The sequence below is a fragment of the Pteropus vampyrus genome, unplaced genomic scaffold, assembly GCF_000151845.1.
Source record: "Pteropus vampyrus isolate Shadow unplaced genomic scaffold, Pvam_2.0 Scaffold39, whole genome shotgun sequence".
Taxonomy (NCBI): Eukaryota; Metazoa; Chordata; class Mammalia; order Chiroptera; family Pteropodidae; genus Pteropus; species Pteropus vampyrus.
Genome location: NW_011888820.1, coordinates 10,927,313 through 10,949,663, shown reverse-complemented (window position 1 = coordinate 10,949,663; position 22,351 = coordinate 10,927,313). Strand labels below are relative to the sequence as shown.

At 33.7% G+C, this 22,351-nt stretch overlaps 1 protein-coding gene across 1 annotated transcript in view; it reads left to right on the top strand.

Moving 5' to 3' along the window:
• Positions 1-22,351, top strand: part of FBN2 (fibrillin 2) — a 249,568-nt gene that overhangs the window by 75,112 nt on the left and 152,105 nt on the right. Inside the window, exon 7 of the mRNA XM_011358347.2 lies at positions 12,856-12,981. Within this exon, the coding sequence (XP_011356649.1) occupies positions 12,856-12,981 (126 nt within the window). The remainder of the gene's footprint in view (positions 1-12,855; positions 12,982-22,351) is intronic.

Here is a 22,351-nt window from a genome sequence, read left to right as displayed (position 1 = left end):
TGTATAGGGGTTGATCTGTGGAGCATGATTTACGTTAGCAGGGCTCTGATGCCTGCTGAGTCCACCCTTGGGGTGTATTATTTGTGGAAGTGGTTGGGTGGTGCTCTAGTGTGGTCTGTGGCTGGTGACTGGGTATGTTGGTTCTGGGGCCCCTTAGAAGGGGCTCTGGTGCAGGCCAGGGCCAGCTGCTGCCTGTGCCCTGCCCGGGGTCACTTGATATGAGCTACAAAGTGATCTGCAGATGATTTCCACTTATGCTGAGCTAGGAGGCAACTGGGAGAGGCTAAGCTTTGAACCAAGGCATGCTGCCATTAGCTGTGGGCTTGGGGTTACCTTGGCAAGAGGTACAGGTTATGCCGAGACCAGATGCTGTTTGGGGTTTGTGGACTTTTGAGAGATTTAGGAAAGTCTGCAGCAGGAGCCAAGATAGGCCATTTGTATGGAAAAGCCACTGGAAGTGGCTTGGGTGGAACAGGGTCTCAGGGAATCACCAGAGCAGAGCAAATGGTGTTAGCCAGGTTGATGGAAACTCAGATATGGCACCTGCAATCTGGATGAAGAGAAGGCTCAGCAAAAGAACGATGGCTTCTATTAGCAGTTCTATCTGAGAGAAAGCTGCCCCTCCAGCCCTCTCCCGGAAGCCAGACAATTCAGTTCTACCCCATATGTCCCTAGTGCCTGCCCCAGTGCTGGAGCTCAGAGCAAGTGAGTCCCTCAGTGATTAAGATCATGTGTAGGCCCTTTAAAAGTAACACACCTGGTACTCCCGCAGTCCTCTGTCTCACTCAGCTATAACCTCCACTGGTTTTCACAGCCAGAAGTTGTGGGAACTTCTCTTCTTGGCACTGGAACCCTTGGCTGGTGAGCCTGGTTTGGAGCTGGGACCCATCACTCCTCAGGGGGGACCACTGCAGCAGCTGAGATATTCCTTCTCATTTTTAATTGCTGCAATGGCAGGCGGGTACCAGCCAGTACTCCATCTCCACCCTTCCTACCAGTCTCGATGTGGTTTCTTCTGTATATCCTTAGTTATAGGACTTCTGTTCAGATAGACTTAAGTTGTTTCTCAGTGATGATTATTCCATAGTTGTAATTTTGATGTGGTCGTGGGAGGAGGTGAGCACAGTGTTTATCCACTCCACCATCTTCACCCAATATTGTTATTAACAGTCTTCAGACACAAAGTGTGAACTCCTTCCTCAACTGCCATTATTTCAGAGCTTATAACCTGGCTGGTTATAATCTTGTCTCTAGGCTATCATCCCAACTACATCTTGATATATATTTTATATATCAGGGCTAGATCGGGGCCCTGAGGATGCTATGATAGTAAACTCCAAGCCAAATAGCTGCAAATTATTACATATTTACTGAATAATTACTTTAATTAATTTTCAGCAACCACGATCCTCACCCACTTTTTGGCTACTTCTCTGATATCATATGTATTAAACCAATTTTTAGAGCTTGGAAACTAAGCCCTATAATGAGCTCTCAAAAGACAGTAGGGTCATAGGAAAATTTGTATTATTCAGATAAATGGTATCACTCATATTTAAGACATGGCACGTATAATTATTTGTTATAATTAAATTCTGTACAAAGTTAGATCTGAAGTCTTTCAAAGCAATGGTAGTAACCTGTGTCAGTGCAGAGATTTTATTTGCTCAGCCCATGTAAATGATATGTTACAGAAAGCCAATCCAGTGTCCTAAAACCCAATGAGAACTGTAGATCGGGGAGCCTGTATGTAGCCTCAACCCATTGAATAATAAAATCAGAGTGTTCTGCATAATTTGGTAAATTTATCCCTGACAGAGCCTACAAAAAATTTTTTTTTAGTTTTGTAGGTTTATAAAAGGTAATATTAAAAATATGGTCAATTTCATTAAAAAATGGGCAGAGGACCTGAACAGGCATTTCTCCAAAGAGGACATACAAATGGCCAATAGACATATAAAAAGATGCTCAAGATCACTAATCATCAGAGAAATGCAAATTAAAACCACAATGAGATATCACCTCACACCTGTCAGAATAACTATCATTGATATATCAAAAAAGTGTTGGTGAGGATGTGGAGAAAAGGGAAAACAATTCGAAGTTTTGTTTTATTCGAAATTAAATTTTGTTTAATTCGAAATTAAAAAAATAGAACTACCTTGTGACCCAGCAATTGCACTTCTGGGCATTTATCCAAAGAAAAGCAAAACAGTAATTTGAAAAGATATGTGTACCCCTATGTTCACTGCAGGGTTATTTACAATAGCCAAGATATGGTAGCAGCCTAAGTGGAACCCTTGGCTGGTGAGCCTGTCAAAAGATGATTAGATAAAGAAGCTATGGTGCACACACACACACACACACACACACACACACACACACACACTAGAATGTTGCTCAGCCATTAAAAAGATGAAATCTTACTTTTTTCAATGACGTGAGTAGACATAGAGGGTATTATGCTAAGTGAAATAAGTCAGATAGAGAAAGACAAATACCATATGATTTCACTTATATGTGGAATCTAAAGAGCAAAATAAATGAGGAAACAAAATGAAAACGGACTCATAGATACAGAGAAAAACTGGTGATTGCCAGATGAGAGAGGTGTCGAGGGTTGGATAAAAAAGGGGAAGGGATTAAGAAGTACAAATTGGTAGTTAAAAATAGTCATGGGGATGTGAGGTATAGCTTAGGAAGTATAATAAATAATATTGTAATAACTATTGTATAATGCCAGGTGGATACTAGACTAATCCAGAGGATCACTTCATTAATTATATAAATGTCTAACCATTATGCCGTACACCTGAAACTAATATAAAATAATATTGAATGTCAACTCGAATTGAAAAATAAAAATTAAAACAAGTTGCATAGATTATATTTGCCCTAAAAAGAAGTCTGTATCTAAACTCCTTTCACATCAGAACTATAGGGATTCCCAAGGGATGATCATATAACTCGACAGATTAGCAACTTCACATTTAATTGTATATAAAATTTATGTCAGCTGTGGCTTAAAATGGTTTTGCAAATTTTTTGTCTCTTGGATTACACTCACAGTTCAGACTTAAGTGTGAAGATTGGGTTAAATGTTTTTAACCTGCTTTTTACTATGGATAGTAAATTCTATATCTTCGATGTGACTACCAGTCTGATTATATATAGTTCCTGATAAAGCAACAACTTTTTTCTATAGAAGATATGCTATACTATATCCTATATAGTATTTACCATACTACATAGATTTCCTAGATTAGTATAGTCTCATATAATTTACATAGATTACTATTAAAGATAAGATACTATTTAGATTTACTAGATTAATGCTGACTAGATTTACTAAAGTAACATTTTTTGTTTATTCTATAGCATTTTTCACCTTCTAACATACTTGCTTATTTATTGTCTTAATTATTTTTACTCTCCCCCCAGCTAGAAAGAATATAAGCTCCATTAGGGCAAAAATCTGTTTTATTCATTAATACCTCTGAGGCATCTAGAACAGTGCTTAACATACAATAGATGTTAAGTAAATATCTTTTGAACTAATAAATGAGATTAAAATTATAATACTTCTAAAAACCACTATTTCATAGAAATAGTCCAGGTTGAGAAAGGCCCTTAACTTTAGCCAGAATATGCCAAATTATTGAATCCCCTCATCTTCTGTATTTGTACTTAAGCTTTTTTACCTTGGTATTTTGTCAGAGAGCCCTAGTTTTTCTGAATACAATTATTAAAAATATATGATCTGATCTCAAACTTTCTGAATGCCCTTCAGGACTTAGTAATGTCAGAAAGCTTATTTATTTGATTTTGTTTATGTAGCAAAGATTACTTGGGGCTCTGTTTGCCTAAAAACCTAACGGATTAATAGAGCAACAGGAGCAAAGTGAAACTTGCCACATGGTTAAAATGTCTGGAGAAGCAAGTTCAAATAGTTCTGCTTTATTTCAAAATCATGGCATAGTCAGAAAGTTCTCAATAAAATACTAATCCTCAGTTCATGCTATTTTCAGACTGCATCTTACTGTGATTTCATTTTTCTTTTTAAATTCTTAGACTCTTTCCCAAATACTGCTGCCAAATTAGCTTGGAAGATATAGGGCATGAAGAAAAATAACATAATAAAACATGATCCGTACATGTTATACTTTTCTTTATAATAGTGATCTTTTTTATAGGCTAATTGAACATTTTTATAGAGTTGAAAATAAATTTCAGCTGTGTAGATGCTAACTGTAAATAGCTTAATATTGGTTCTGAAACATGGTTCACATTAATGAAGGGAAGACATTTCTGTAGTTCTGAACATAATGTCATCCTGTAGCTGATGCAATTAGTGAATTGCCATATCTGTGGCTTAAGAGAGAATGAAACAGGATCTTGTAATAAACAGAATAACTGAAAATTGAGGGCTGCCAGAAAATTAAGATGATGTTTTTAAAAAATTAAGCTGCAAGGAAAGCCGTCAATATAACTGTTACCATGCTGACTTTCTGGCCTTACACATGCAGTGTCAGAAAGGGGGACATTCCTAGGGTGCTGTGAGGTCTGTCAAGGATTCTTGACACCTTGCATATTGAGAGCCATTTCAGTTCTGATCCTTGTGCCTATGTCTAATCCCCATTTAATCTTGTACTTTTTTCCATTTTATTATACAGTAAAGGACCAATGTTAACTAACGAAAACCTTTAAGCTATCATAAAATGAGTGAATTAAAAATTAAAAATTGGCATTAGACCCTTTTCGAAGAATATTTATAAATTTAAATATAAATAAAAATTTTATATTTAAGTGGAAAAATTTAAATATAAACTGTGACATTCATATGTTGTAGTATTTTCTTGTAAATAATTTCTTTTTCTTTTAATCTTTACCATCTTATGAATCTACTCTAATTAGAAAGATATTTTACTTAAGATTAGTACTTGATTTGGGTTCTTTTAGATTTTCAAATGAACAGTGACAACTTAAATTTTAAAATATACATTCAAATAAAATTTGTACAATTGTTTATATTATTTGATATTTAGGAATTAGGCCTTTAAGCAAAAATATGGCAGAAGAAATTTGCTTACTGAATTCCATCTTTTGCTTTTTTATCGACAATAGTAATAGACTTATCATGAGCCTCTGCTCCGTTCCAAGCAACATGAGAGGCATGGAATTCAGACATATACCATGATACAGGCCCTTCTTCGGACACAGGACAAGGACTTGAATAAAGTAATAGAAGTACAGACCCTAAATCACTCACTGAAAAACGAACACTGGTGTGTGTTCTTTTCAAGTGGCATTAGTGTACAGAAACATGTAATTCCTTTACTCTGTGCATAAAAAATGTAGAGAAATTTAATCTCAGCTGAAACCAGGCAGTCATGGCTAGTTCCTCAACTGTAGACTGAGAAGAAAATGCCCACAGTAGAAAGTTATTTTCAGGCCTTCTATATATAACTAAGTAAAAAAAGAGATTTGGTTCATTTGATTAGTATAAATTATTAAAGACAAATTTATTGGCTGTCTACATTGATCAAGTTAACCAGATCATTACAAAGTTTAAGTTTAATTCATACTGTGTGAATACAAGCCATTCCAATACAATCTAAAAAATTTACTTAAAAACTTACTTGATTATGGAAACTATTATTTAAAATAGCAGAATTTCTCTCTTCTTCTAACTAACGAGAAGATCAATAATAGAGATCAAAGTGTCCTATAACACCCAATTAAAAGCGATGATGAACACATGCAGTTGTTGAGAAGTCACTGAGACAGGGTGAATCTTCTAAACATTTACTATGAGTATTAGCATCCTGAGAGGCTACTCAGTGGTTATGGAAGTTCTATTGGAGAGGCAGAGAATATCCCTATAAGAGATAGATCTACTGCAGACTCTCAGAGTAAAGGAGGGATAGCAGAAGGAGAAACTTTGGAGGCAAGCCATTTCTAGTATCCTCTACTCAGCCTTTCCAACCCAGAGGCACTCTCTGAGGTAAAGGAGAGGAAAAGAGAAAGAGGACATAAGGACCACTAGTGAGCAACTTGGAGAGTCAGTATCTGAAAAGGCATAAGGCAGGAGCCACATCACCACCTGAAAGTTGAAAATTAATACCCGGGGGTGGGGGGGAGTGGGAATTTGATGAGAAACTGTTTCAAGCAATATTCCCTATAGAAGTTTTCAAATCAATCTATTTCCTCTTGGCTATCTCCTTTCTTGCTTCGGCAGGAAATGACACCATTTAAAGATGAGTAATAAAGAGAAAAGGCCTACATATAAAAAGAAAATGAAAAAAGAGAGAAAAAGAACATAAGGAAAAGGCAGATGAATATGCTTCAAAGGATTCCCAAATAAGTACCAAGTTTGTATACTTCTCTCATCTCAAGGAAATGAAAAACAATATATCCTTTTAAAAAGTGCTCAAAGGAGAGTTATAAGAGTTCAGTAAAGATAATCAGAGATAGAAATAAATTGGTAATACTCAAGAAAGAATTTGAGGAAGGATTTAAATTTTTACCTAATGGAAGACAAATAATGTATATATACATATATACATAAAAGCATACATAACACTGAAAAGAATTGGTGACAGTGGTTAAACTTGAGGAAATAACAAATCAAAATGTCAAAGAACAGTTAATAAACAGTGATAATAAAGCTGATACATAGGGTTAAAGAAGTACAAATTAGTAGTTGATCGATGGTCATGGGGATGGGGAGTACGGCATAGGGAACACAGTTAGGATTGATATAATGGCTAGGTGGAGAGCCAGAGGGAAGATAATCAGGGGAATTGTTACATAAACAATAAACGTTTAACCAATGTACTATATACTTGAAACTAATAAAATAAAATTTAAAAAAAAGGAAAAAAAAGCTGATACATAATAAAGTCAGACTAGAGAAAGCTGAAGAAAGGAATTGAAAAAATGCTTAAAGATAGAAAAATTTTCTAAAATAGATAAACCCTTCAATCTGCAGATTGGAAGGCACAAAACTTCAATAAAAAGAGAAGATAAAGAGAATCCTGTGGGCATGGTAATCAAGGGAATATTCCCAACTCGTCTCAAACTTTTGTAGAGCAATCATAGACCAAAAAACAGTGAGGCAGGTCTACATATTTCTGAGGTAATAACCTGAACTTGATTTGATTTATATTGGAATAAAATTACTTTAGTTGCTCTGTAGAGTATCAATTATAGGGGGCCGGAGTGGAAGCAAAGAAACCAGTTTAGAAGGTCCCTGCAATAGTACAGGCTATAAGATGGAGGTTGAGACCAGAATAGAGACAGAGGGAAGATTTGAGATATATTTCGGAAGTAAGCACTTGTTACTGATGAAATACCATGAGACAAGTGAGACAAGAGAGTCAGAGTTTATCTCCTAGGTTTCTGACTTTGACAGCAGGGTAAATGATGATGACATTTGTTGAGATAAGGAACATAGAGAGAAAATAGTGCTATTCTTTTTATTACAGGTTTGGAGTCCTACAGGTAGTAAGTTATCAACATTTGCTTGTTGGGATGATCATTGATTCAACATTTGAATTTTGCGAACACATGGATAGGTATTCTGGCTGAATCAAACCATGTTGAATGATTGCCAGTACCCTGTATTTCTCAAGTTCCAGGTAGAGATAGACCTATTCTTCAATTGCTGTATTTAAAGGCTGACATTCCTTTTTATAGAAATATAAGTACTATGTTTGAATATCTATGGAGTACAGAAATAAGACTTTACATTTTAAATATGGAACCAATATGACTTACATTAATTTTTATAGAAATACAAGTGCTATGCGTGAATATCTATGGAGTATAGATAGAAGAACTTATATTTTAAAAGTGGATCTAATTTGGTGACAGGCAAAGTTCAAAAACATGTACTATTAAATGTAGTCATAGGAATTGGTCCTTGGTTCCCAAGATATAAATTAAATGAACCATTTTTATATACCTGTACCACTGCACAAATTTTTCCGTATTTTAATGTGAACTAAAAATAATATACCATCTAATATTAATTTATATAATAAAATCTGTTTGATCTTTTATGGCAAGTTTATTTGGAGAATTTGGAGAATAAACGAGTTCATGAACTAGAATTACTATTGCTTTGTTACATTATTTATAACCTTAATAGACATAGACTGAAGTAATTATATAAGGTTTAAATTTCAAAAGATTAAATTTTATCTTATAAAATCCTTACATGTGATTTGAAGTAATTCAACATTTAAAGAAATAATTGCGTTGTGCCAGAATTGAAGGGATAAACAGAGACACATCTGTGTAGTAATATGAGCAGTGGAATACTAATCAGACATTAGTGCTTATGCTAGCACTTCGAAGATGTAGAAACTCTTGCATAGTTTGAAGGTCTGAGGCTTGTTCTTTTTAGTTTTATAGAGAGCACTTGTGTGTGCTTGGCTCAAGTTGATTATTTCTATATTTCTTTAAAAATTTCCTTTTTTATTTTAATGATTAGCTTGATCTGCCTAAAAGAAATTAATTCTGTATATCTGTGTCGCCTAGGATACTTCAAATATAAAGGTTTTATTTTTCTTTCTAGGAAAAGACTTTTTAAGCAATTATAAAATAAACCCTGTAAAGTAGGTTTGCTTTATCCTTTGAAACTTACTGAATCTGCTAAATACATAGTCAAAAATTTTATGAATAGTATTAAGGGATTTATAGGTTTGGCCTCATTTTTCAGCTTATACTATGATGTTCTTTCTCTGATTTATCTGCCAGGAAAAGAGGTTTCTAGGGATGTTTTATACCACATTGTAATGAGGATGGAAATGTACATTTTAAAAATAATGTGGTTTGAATGTTCTGAGTTAAACTATTTGAATGTTCTGAGTTAAACTTCTTGTCACATATTTCATTTTAGTTGCTTTTTGTTTGGATCATATATCCCTTAGTAAGACAATGAAATCTACTGTAATTTCAGTATAAAAATACTTTGGACTCTTGTAATCAGTTTTATAGATAGATAGCCAAAGCGAGGAAAAAATAATAAGGATGTTAACCTCTTTCGTGGGCTTGAATTCTCTAATTTACATACTAACATACACCAAACTCGTGGACTTATCAAAAAACAATAGGATAAATCAATATATACTGACCTAGAGGTGTATCCACAAAATACTTTTAATGAATAAAAATGAGATGCAGAACAGCACATATTATGTTGATCTTATTCATGTCAAACAAACAGACCACCACTCTGAACGTGTTTGTAAGAGTGAAAGTACAGACTGCCAACTTATTTCAATGGTTATCTCCTTAATTTTCTATTTTTTTGTATCATTAATATTTATTTTAATAAGCATATATCATTTTATAATTAAAGATATATTAGTAAATCTGCTGTTTGTCAACTTGAATAATGTAAGTTTGCATATGCTTATATATTATATTTATTTTTATATTGTTTGTTATAACAATATACTGAATTAGAAATTATTATCTTTTACATAGAAATTAAGACAAGTTTACACAGATATAAAATGACAGATTTTAAAACTCTAAATTAAAGAATTTTTCCCAATCCCTTATAGCATGCTAGCTGTGGTTTTTTTGTAGATGCTCTTTATCGAGTTGATTATTATGCTCTTTATTACTGGTTTACTGAGATTTTTAACATTATGAATGTTAAATTCTGTCACTTTTTCAACATCTATGAGATAATCATGTTTTCTCTTCCTTAATCTGTTAATAAAATGAATTATATCAATTGATGTTTGAGTGTTGAAACAACCTTAAATTCCTGGGATAACACCACTTGGTCATGATGTATTTATTAACTTTTTTATGTATTGCTAAAGTCGACTTGCTAAGAGTTTTTGTGTGCCTATTCTAAAAGATATTATTCCATTGTTTTCTTTCTCATAATGTATTTGAGTGATGGCAGCTCAATAAAATGGGTAAGGCAGTGTCCCCTCTTCTGTAAGAATTTGTGTACAACTGCTATTGTTTCTTCTTAAATGTTTGAAAGAGTTAAACAGTGAAGCCACCTAGGCCTAAAGTTTTCTTTGTGCAAAGATTTTAAAGTGTGAATTAAATTACTTTAAGAGATATAGATCTATTCATATTATGTTTGTTCTTCAGTGAGCCTTAGTATTTCTCTTTCAAGAAATTTGTACATTTTGTTCTAGTTGTTGAATTTAGCATCAGATAGTTCATACTATTTCCTTTGATCTTTTTAATCTCTATAGAATTTGTAGTGATGCAAAACTCTTATTCTTGATACTGATCATTCATTTCTTCTGTCCTTTTTCTTGATCAGTGTTGACAGAGATCTATCTGTTTTACTTATAGTTCCAGAGAGCCAGGTTTTGTAGTTATTTATTGTTTGACAGCTCTTCTGTTTATCATTATTATTTTCTTGTTCTGTTTACTTTAGATTTAATTTGCTCTTTTTTAAATTTCTTAATATGGAGATTTAGATCGCCAATTTTAGACCTTTCTCTCTTTGTAAAATAAGCATTTTTACGCTACATATTTAGCTCCACACCGCTTTAGCTGCATTCCACAAATTTTGATATCTTGTACTTTCATTTTCATTTAATTCAAAATGTATTCTGATTTTCCAAATGGTTTTTTCCTTGACCCTGGACCATTTCAAAGTACACTGTTGAAATTCCAAATATTCAAGGATACCCAAATGTTTTCTATTATTAATTTCTAGTTTAACTCTTCTTTGTGTTTAGAGAAAGCAGTTTGGATGATTTTAATTCTTTTACATTAGCCTTTTTACATGGCCCCAGAATATAGTCTGTCTTAGTAAACATTCCATGTACTCTTGAAAATAATGTGTATTCTGCTAAAGTTGGGTGTAGTGTTCTATAAATGTAAATTGGGATAAGTTGGCTGAAAGAATAGTACAAATATTATATATCCTTGTGGATTTTCAGTCTACTTATTTTATTAGTCTACTTATTCCATTAGTTACTAAGAGGAATGTAGAAATTTCCAACTATAATTATGGATTTATCTATTTCTCTTTTCAGTTCTGTCACTTTTTGTTCCAGGTGTTTCACAGTTTGTAATCTGTGTATACACATTACACATTATTATGTCCTCTTGAATTGAGCCTTTTGTCATTATGAAATATTCATCTTTATCCATGGTAATATTTCTTGTTCTGATGAACTCTTTGTATAATATTAACATAGCCACACAGGCTTTCTTTTGATTAATGACTACATGATATATATATATACTTTTCATTATTTTACTTTTTAAGCTATCTCTAGTGGGTTTCTTATAGACAATACAAAATTGAGTTTTCCTTTTTTTAAATCAAATTTGATGATCTCGGCCTTTTAAATTGGATTGTTTATACCATTTACATTTCATATAATTATCAATATTATTGGGTGTAAATCTATATCTTACTATTTCTTGTCTATCTGTCCTACCTGTTCTTTATTCTTCTTTTTCTCTTTGCCTGCCTCTATTAGGCTGAGTATATTTTAATATTCCATTTTATCTCCACAGTTGGATTATTAGCTCTACCCCTTTGTTTATATTTTAATGTGTTTGTCTTTATATATTTAACTTACCACAGTCCGTTTTCAAATAACATTATGCCCCCTCATTTAAAATGTAATAATTTTGTAATAGTTTTCTTCTATTTTCCCCTTCAATCTTCCATGCTATTGTGGTTGTACTTTTTACTTCCATGTATTTTAAGCTTTAAGCCTCCAAAATACGTTGTTGTTATTGTTGCTGTCTTCATTTTCAACAACCAATAATCTTTAAGTTTATTTAAAAATGACAACTGTGTCTTTTATATTTATCAGCATAGTTACTGTTTCCAGTGCTTTTCATTTTTTGTGTAGACCCTAATTTCCATCTCATTTTTATTTTTCCTGAAGAACTTCTTTTAACATTTCTTGAAGGCTCTTGGCTTTTATTTGTTTGAGAATCTTTATTACAGTTTCTTGAATTTCATTTTGTCAATATTAAGGATTTCTGTTCCTAAATTGATGAAATTCATAGACAGCTTAAAGGATGAGAGAGATAATTACCATGTCTAAAACAGAAAAAGTTTTAAATTTCAAAAAAGAATACGACAACCTCAACGTAATAATGTCTAAGGGACATAAACAGACAACTTTCAGATGAGGAAATTTAAATGCTAACAAGCAGAGTAATTAATAATTAGAGAAATGAAAACTAAAAAATTAATAATTAATATTCATTTATAATTATTAGGCCAAAGAAAATTAGATAGTAGGTAGTTATCTCACATGCTGGCATGGAAGAGAAAATTCAAGAATCCTCATGAATTCTAGAAGTGTGTGGACTACTCGGTATTAGATTACTGGTAGTGCCAAAACCATTTGGCACTGTTTATTCATATTTGGTGTATACATACCCTGTGATCTAGTAATTTCACTCTGAGTCTGCAGCAGAAGGATAAAAAGTCTCTTTGAGTTCTCAAAGTCCATAGTCACTCAAATCCATAAAGAGACATAGTAGAGACATTCATTATATCATTCACAGAAATGGTGAGGAGTTGGAGGTATACTGAGTACCCATCACCAGGATGGTGAACACACTCAGAAATGTTCTGCAACAAATCAAAGCAAGAGATTTGTTGTTTACATAACAACAAAGTAAAATTTCAAAACAAAAAAAAATCAAGAAACAAAATGAGATCTATAACATCTATGTACTGTTTACATAAATTAGAACATGAGCACAGAAAGGGGTCCTGACTTATACCATTCTCTTGAAAACAACTAATTTTTTTCTATACATTAAAGAAATATGTATGTAGATAGTTTCAAAATTAGTGGTATCTGTGTTCAAAATGCTTTCTTCTTGCAGATGTTGATGAATGCCAAGCTATTCCTGGGATATGTCAGGGAGGAAACTGCATCAATACAGTGGGCTCTTTTGAATGCAAATGCCCTGCTGGTCACAAGCAGAGTGAAACTACTCAGAAATGTGAAGGTGAGTGTCTCAACTTTGACTGACTTGTCTAATTGACGACTCTGAGTCCAAGAACAACATAACTTCATTTTGAATTTTGAAGAATTTAATCACAATTATAATTATTTTCATATGAAAGTGGAGTCATAACCTTAGAGTAGTTTTGTATTGGTTTGTATATTTAATGGATTTGATTTGGGAAAAGCCAATGAGCATTTTGCATCTGCTTTATTATCTCAGTTTTTATTTTGTAATGAGAATGGGAATAATCCAACCATTTATAGTTTTCTTTAATAAAGTAGTTTTCCATTTCACTTACAAAATTATATTGAAGATTAAAACCAGGTAAAGAAAAGCCCAAGTGGAATATAGTGTCATGTGTAAAATGATTCATTAGAATTTGGCACTCTGTCATATATTATAAAATACTTTAATTTGGGGGTTAAATATTACTACTTGACTGGCCGCCAAACTAAAAAAACAAGCATAATCCTCAGGGAGAATTTGGAAATTACCACAACAGGTTTTCTGTGTAATGACACCTTACTCAAAAATGTTAAAAAAAATTTTTTTCTGGAATGTGAGTTTTAGATTATAATATTGAAGTGTAAATTCCATCAGTATTCTTCAAATAAAATAAATTAACTTGTTATATTTATCTGTGATTAAAAGTTTCATTATTACAAAATTCAAGAAACTTTTAAACATGTCTAGCTTTAATGAACATTGGTATTAGGAGTGGTGATACTTCTAGTAGTATTGAAGTGTAATGTTTATATTTTCTGTTATTATGTTACTTAAAACAATTTATTTCAACTAAGATAATTTTCTAAAGGCAATGGAGTGTATCTATTCTCATTTTTTTTGTTGTTGTTTTTACATAAGCATTCTCATCTACTCAAAGCTTTTTAAAGAATTTATTCTAGAGATTTGTTTTTGCCAGTCTGGCTTAACTAAGGTGGATAAATGTACATGTCTACTGTGATCTTAACTGGGATCATTTTCTGAGTTCAGTAGACTAAAAGTACCAAACATATAATTGCTTTCTGAAAAAAATGATCACAAGTTCATTTAGACCCACTTACCTTCAATAATTAAAATCATCTCCTGGTGTATATAAGTCTTTTGTTCGTTTCCTTTTTAAAAGGCAGTATTTTGGGGTTATTTTTGCTGCTTAGTTATAAAAAAGTTGTTCTTCTCTGTAGAAAAAAAATTGGGAAAAGATAAAATCTAGAGTTCAATTATACTAGACAAACAGGAATATGAACTGTTCTGTTAGACAGGAGGTGGAGTATGGATGCACATGCTATTGTTTTAACACCAGAAATCATCATCCCGTGAACCCATGGGACATGTACGTATCATCCTATATTTTGCCTTAATTAATTTATAGGCAGCTCCAAAATAATCTTTATAATTTTATACATTTTACATTATGGCAACTTAATTTCATGCTCCCCCCAAAGAGAAGGTAATAAAATGTGGTTAATTATTTCAAAGACCAAATAAATTCTCTCTGTAACCGTTAGCAAGGATGTCCAAGCAGTTTATGCTGCTTAAATACCATGTTGATAATCAAAGTCTGCCTATATTGGAAAGATTAAGAAAAATACTTGAAGGATGGGAAAATTACACAGGAATTGGACCAGGGTGTCAGGGATCTGTGGAACGTCTCGGTTGTGCTGCTGCTGTATCTTTGCTACTTTTTGTATTTTCTCTCTTGACTTCTTTGGAGTTAGTTTTATCACTCAACCTTTTGTCAGTCCCTCTTCACTTTTACTACTAGAATAATATCCAAATTAATTTCAAGGGTGGTAGACTTAGGAACAAAGACAGTGTTTGATTATAGGTGAGAAGGGACAGCCACTGACTGATTAAAGTGGTTGTGACATTTGCATTAATCATCAAACAATGTATTTCTTCTTAGTTGAAAATAGAATGAGCCTTTTCTACATCACATTTTATCAAAACAGCATAGAGAGCCAAGACAAGGTTGGAGAAAGACAGTGCAAGTCTTTATTCACATTTGTCTATGTTCTTTGAGAAAGTGGGTATTGATGTAATGCAGGCACCACCCAAAGCCCTGAATCCAGTCATCTTTTTTCTTACTTACTGCCCAAGCAGCCAAATCCATTTAACTATTGGCCAGAAAGAATTATGTGATTTAATATTTGGGATTGGTGAGGAATAGCTGAATTGGAAGAAGTGGTGATTAGAATTTGAAAGCTAAAGGTTTATGAAGCCTTTATTTTGTGTATAAAACATTTGTTTGGATATGTCTTAAAAGTGACTACTATCAATTTTCTTTGAGTACTGTTGTTCTTTTATGTAAAAGATAAAGTGACATTTCCTTATATAAAATTATTTAATGTAATGGTAGCATAATATATCTGGAAAGACTGTAAACTATTGCTTCACTTAGTGACAGGTCTAGAATTATAATCAGTTGATATATGGTTTATATAGTGTCAGTATAAAAATTTTGACATAAATTTGGTGTTTGCTCCAAATAAAAATACAACCATATCAATAACTTTTGGCTGACTGTCAAAGGTAAGGTATTTTAGTTTTTTATGTGGAGTACAATGTAAATATAAAGTATAGTAATATTGGAAGATTTATTTTAAAATGGTGTTCTTCCTATTTCTGTTGTAGTACATATCATATTTATTTTCATCTGACAATGAAACTCTCTAGAGAATTTTTTTCTGTCTTTAATTTACTAGATCTGTTCAGAAATAAGAAAGATCACTCCAGTGTTTTAGATCCAGGTGACTAAGAAAATGGTTGTAGCGTTAGTAAGAAACTGAAAATTAGCCTATTAACTTTTAAAAATTGTGTTATTGATATTTATATTTGTTTGTTGACCATCTCACTCCAGAATTTGAGTACAAAACTCTTTTTTATTGCTGTTTCCCAGAGCCTAGAACTGTTTGTGATATTTCACAGTCTCCAAAAAAAATATGTTGATTAATTGGGAGTAGGGTGTATAATAAGTTAATTTCTTTGACTTGAGTTGAATGTATAAAAAGAAGGTTAAATTTAGGGTCAAAGTTAAAATTGTATGTGGAAAGAGGCCATTGATCTTCATCATGACTTTTTCTCATTTTCTTAATAATTTTATTTTGTTCTGGCTGCCATTCAAAGGCCAAGAGCATAAACATTAAATGCAGTTTGGCATTTTTTGATCTTTGTATCATTATCCCTCTTTGTTCATCTGCAGGTAATGCTTCTGAGGTCAGTCACTTTTGCTCTCTATTTAAAAGAAAGAACTGTCTTCTGCTTGTACATTGGAGTGTCTTCTTATATAAAATATTATCCCAAAAGGGTCGCTCTGCTGAAAATTTAAGTTTGAACATACATAGTTCATAGTAAAATGAAAAAAAAAATGGCGGGGGCAGCATTCATCTCATAATTTAATGTTTGAAGCATATGACTCAATATCTATCATTGAGACTTGTTTTGTTTTATATCGTTGGTCAGGTGAATTCCTCTATGGGATTCTTTTCCTCATGTTTAGATATAGACTACTATCCAAGCTCTAAGTCTGAGTCCGAAGCAGAAAAGAATCAATTTCTCTCTGTCTCTCTCTCTGTGTCTCTCTCTGTCTCTCTCTGTCTCTCTCTGTCTCTCTCTCTGTCTGTCTGTCTGTCTAAAGGAGATTCAGTTATTTTCCTTCTTTACTCAGGGTTCCAAATTCAAGAAAACCTCTTATGCCTACTGAATTCATGTCTTATTTCTCCTGGGCCAGGATTGGCCCCAAATCTTTTGGCTACAAAATCTTTTCCTAATTCTGTCATACAGTGGGCAAAATGATTCTTTGGTGGAGTAAACTATTTCTTCACATCCAAAGAGAAGGTTGTTTAGGTACTTGCTCTATTCAAAGATTTATTCATCTAAACATTTGTTTAATTTAAATGAAGAAGGGAAGCAGAACACATTAATATAATATGAGATGATGTATCAGAAGACTTTCCAGAATTTTTCTTTTTTTTATAATAAAATATGTTATTTTGAATTTCAGTACAATTGGGTAAAGCACAAGTAGTTGCCAGATGTCCTTGCATGATCCCCCCTTCTAGACTATACCTTCTTTAACATTCCTGGAGCTACTTATTCTTTCCTGGCTTAAATTGAAGGCAGGAAAATAGCATTGCTGTATTGGAAAGTTTCCCTTCAATGGCTCTTTATAGATCAAATAGTTGTTTACAATTTACTCTGAAGAGTCCTCAGCTTTGTTCCATTACTACAGCATTTAGTTGTTTGAGATTTGTGACAACAAATATATTAATTTATGCTCATGCAACTCATGAAACTTGTTGGCATAGTATCTTTAGCTGCTTCCAACTCTGCTTTGATAAACCATGGAAAATAAACCTTTGTACTAAACTGAAAAGTACTTGCTTTTACTCATATTACCAAAAGTGTATTAACTTAAAATAAATAATGAATTCATCGACTATTTCCCAAAAAGAGAACCACATATTAAAATTGAGATTCAAGTAAGGGGATTGTAAATATTGGAAAGAGATAAAACGTTTTAGGTCATCAATTTAGAAACCACAAAACTATCACCTTTTAAATTCTTTTAAAAAGAAATTCACAACATTATAGTTAAAAAAGAATTTTTCTCCTTAAATAAGAAAGCTCAGGCTGCTAAACCCAAACTTACTTTCTGCTCCCATAACAAACAGATTATTCCTTCATTGTGGTACTTTTTACATTGTATTTTTAATTATTTTTCTTGTCTGACTCTGCAGGCAGATTATATGCACCAAAATAACATATTAATAAAAACTAATATTTATGGAGCACTTAATATATTCTAGACGATAGTTAAACTACACATGGATTTTCTTATTTGATCGTCACACCATCCTGTAAGGTTGGTTACTATCATTAAACCTCCACTTTACAAGTGAAGAAACCGAGGCACAGAGAGAGTAAATAACTTTCTTGAGGTTATATGGTTAGGAAATTGAAGAGTCAGACTTCCAACCTGCTAGATTCACTCCACAGTTTTTATTCATAGCCAGAACTGTTGAGCAAACGAGGGTGGATAATCAGGCAGCACTCAGCCCAGCCTACAGACTGCATTTACAGGGGAAACTCATGGTGACAGCAGCAGCAACAGAACATGGTTCTCTTTGCTATTGCAGTTATGCCCTGCAATCCAACAAGGCCAGAATTAGACCCATTTTAGTGACCTTGGTATTGATTGTAGGTGTGCTTGATTAGAAAAAGCACTATTTCTCTTCTCTAATATGATAAAGGCTGAAAAAAATATGGAACCTTGACCTCCAGTCCTGTTCCTTTACCGAACTCTTCTTGAATTGGAGAACTTTTCCTTCATATCTTCAGGGTTCAGGGGTCCAAGCCTTGTGATTGTGGATGCATAACCTGACAGTTCACTTGCTCCAACCCAGATCCACCACCTTTACATTCTACCCCGACTGACCAATTTAAGCACTCAGGTATAACTGATTCCATGGAGCCTTTTGGAAGGTTAGCCCACAAGGGCTAATTCTTGAAAAAAATTTAACCTTTCTCTCTAATCTGTGTTCTCTAATCTGTGCCTCTTGTGGCTGATATATTAGATATTCAGTCAATAGATTTTTGCTGTATTTTCTGTTCAATAAAATGAAAAATTTATTCTGTACCACTGTGCTGAAATAATCCATTCACTATGACCTTGGAGTTGAAATTGCAAGTCTAGGAGAACAAGAGTAGGGATAAGTGGAACTGAACTAATTCTGTCTTTATTTATAGAATAGAGTAAATAACAGAGGTCTAAAGAAATAGTTATAGACTAGCCAAGTAGTATACTCTACAATTCCTATGAAAAGATAAAGAAAAAATAATTTAAAGAAGAGTAAGAGACTAGCTCTTCTAGATACTAAAACATATTAAAAGGCTAAAATATATAAATTACTATGGTACTAGTATGTAAACAGACAGCCCAATGGAAAACAATAGAGATTCCAGTAAAAGAAATACACATATATTTAACATTTAAATAAATAGGGAAAAAAGAGTATTCAGTGAATGATATTGAGATGACTGGACATCATTTGAAATGATAAATTTCATATCTATACATCACATCTTGTACCAAGATAAGTCTTAAATAAATCAAAGATATATATATATTAACAAAAGAAACACAGTGGTTTTAAAAATATCATAGGAGAATGACGTCAGAAACATGGCAGAGTGAGAGAGGACCCCAGATCTCTCACCTTGAAACAACAATAAGCTGTTGAGTTTTTAGCTCAACAAAAACTCAACAAAACACACCAATACTGCACACCAGCAAGTCTCAGCGTAGGATCTGTGTATAAGAGCTACCGTGAGTCAGAATCCCAGGTATCTGGCGGTGGACTGAGAGAAACAAAGAAGCTGCCTATAGCAGCCGGAGCTCCCTGTAGGAGGAACGGGGAGGGGATAAAGTGAAGCGAGTTTCCTGAACAGCCCTGCCTGGGAGTGCTGTGAGCTCCATGTGCCACAGCAGTGCCTAGGGTTCAGGGCAGAAAGCAGAGAAGCAAGGATGGCAGAGAAACAACAGTTGATTTTTACCAGCCTCGATTGAAAAATGCAAGGCTCTGCCACAGCCCCCATCCCCAAACCCAGAGGGCCCATCCTCCCATATCCTCTGAGACCGAACACCTTGGAGACCCAGGGTAATCTAAGCAAATGCTACCAAAACTGTCACTAACTCTGACAGGGACTGAGACTGATGGTAGTGAGCATGATCGAATGTCTATTATTAAGACTTTATATAAAGCAGGGATCCAAGAGGATTAGATGCCACCTGCTGGAAACCAAAAGAAAAACGCCGTCTTTGCAACAGGCTAAAGAGAGACTTTTACATAATAAATCTTTTTTTTTTTCTGGAAGAAAAAAGCAGAATACACTTCCATTAATGCCCGGGGAGAAATAGTTCATTAAACACCACGAACAGCCAAGGTGACAAGGCAGCTCAGAAAAAAAGAGAAAATTCTCCGGAAAATAAGCTTAAAGACATAGAAATATATGACTTAAATGATAGAGAATTCAGGATGGTACTTCTGAAAAAACTCAGTGAAATCCAAAACAATTCATATCAACATTTACAGGATTTGAAAAATACAACTAGATGAGCAGAATGAGTTCTTTAGCAGGGTGATTGAAACCCTCAAAAAGAACCAAATAGAACATCTATTTGGAGATGAAGAACACACTAAAAGAGGCGAAAAATGAAATAGCAATCTTGGGAAATAGAGTCAGCCAAGTGGAAGAAAAGATCAGTGATATCGAAGACAGAAATCAAGAAATATATCAGAAGGAAAAAGAAAGAAACTGAAGAATGAATAATAATGAAAGAGAAATACAAGAACTAGCTGATACCATCAGGAGAGGAAACAAGAATAATGAGCATTCTCGAAGGGGAAGAAAAAGAGCAGGGATTAGAAAGCATTTTCAAATAAATAGTTGATGAGAATTTCCCAAATCTAAGGAATGAGCTAGAGCTTGGAATTCAAGAAGTCAACAGAACACCCAATTATCTCAACCCAAAAAGGCCTTCACCAAGACACATTGTATTAAAATTATCAAAAATCAATGACAAAGAAAGAATTCTCAGGGAAGCCAGGGAAAATACGACGGTAGCCTATAAAGGAAAACCCATTATATTATCGTTGGACTTCTCAGCAAACTTTTAAATGAAAAGAACTACCAGCCAAGAATAATGTATCCAGCAAAGCTCTCTTTAGATATGAAGAAGAAATAAAGACCTTTCCAGACATACAAAAATTGAAGGAATTCTCCACTATGAGGCCTGCATTACAGGAAATACTGAAAGGGATCAACTCAGCTAAAACAAAATGCCAAGAACAACAACAACAACAACAACAAAAACATAACTAGTAGTAAGGCAACTAGAAGACAGATAGAAGCAGAGGCGTGCAATCCTTACTAAGAACAGGGCATTATAAGCTTAAACAATAGGAAGAGATTTGCTATAGCAAGATAGTAATGAACATTCAGCATACATAGGGACAAATTGAGACAACAATGACTGAAAAGGGGAGGATTCAAAGATCCAAATTTGCAAAAGAGAATGGAGATTAGGCACATGCAGAAGAAAATGGACTACTACATATATATAAAACTATCCTTTACATATTCATAATGGTAACCACATGGCAAAGATTCAGAACTGAAGTATATAACATAAAACAAGAAGAACCAGAGGGAAGACTGACAAAACCCCTCCCCCGCCCCAACAAAAAAGAAACACAAGGACAGGGAAGCAGTGGAAACACCGAGCTACCAGAAAGCAAAACATAAAGTGGTTATAGGAAAATCTCATATTTATTTCAATAACCATCCTAAATGTAAATGAACTGAACTCACCAATAAAAAGGCACAGATTTGCAGATTGCATCAAAAAATAAAACCCAACCATATGCTGCCTCCGGGAGACACATCTCAGCTCCAAAGACAAATATAGACTCAAAGTGAAAGGGTGGAAAATGATATTTCAAGCAAATGGCATTCAAGGAAAAGCGGGAGTAGTGGTACTAATATCAGGCGAAATAGACTTCAAAATAAAATAGGTAAAGAAAGATAGTGAGGGATACTTCATAATAATAAAGAGAATCATGCACCATAAAGACATAACACTTATTAATATTTATGCTCCCAATCAGGGAGCCCCGAAATATATAAAGCAATTACTAACAGAACTAAAGGGAGAAACTGACCAAAACACTATCATAGTAGGGGGCCTAAATACCCCACTGTCAGATATGGACAGATCATCCAAACAGAAAATCAATAAGGAAATAACATATTTAAATGACACATTAGACCAACTGGACATAATTGACATTTACAGAGCCTTGCATCCCAAAACAGCTACTGATACATTCTTCTCTAGTGTACATGGAACATTCTCAAGAATTGACCACATACTGGGACACAGAGATAGCCTCAACAAATATAAGAGGGTTGAAATCATACCAACCATATTCTCTGATCGTAATGCTTTGAAACTAGAGATCAACTGCAGAAAGAAAGCAGGAAGAACCACAAATACATGGAGATTAAACAACGTGCTACTGAAGAATAACTGGGTCAGAGAAGAAATAAAAACAGATCAAGAGATACATAGAAACGAATGATAACGATAGTACAATATATTGAAACTTTTGGGACATGGCAAAAGCGGTCATAAGAGCAAAGTTCATATCATTACAAGCCTACTTCCAAAAACAAGAGCGAGCCCAAATAAACAATCTAACACTTCATCTTAAAAAGCTAGAAAAAGTGGAACAAATGAAGCCTAAAGTGAGCAGAAGGAAAGAAATCATCAAAATTAGAGCAGAAATAAATGAAATTGAAAACAAAC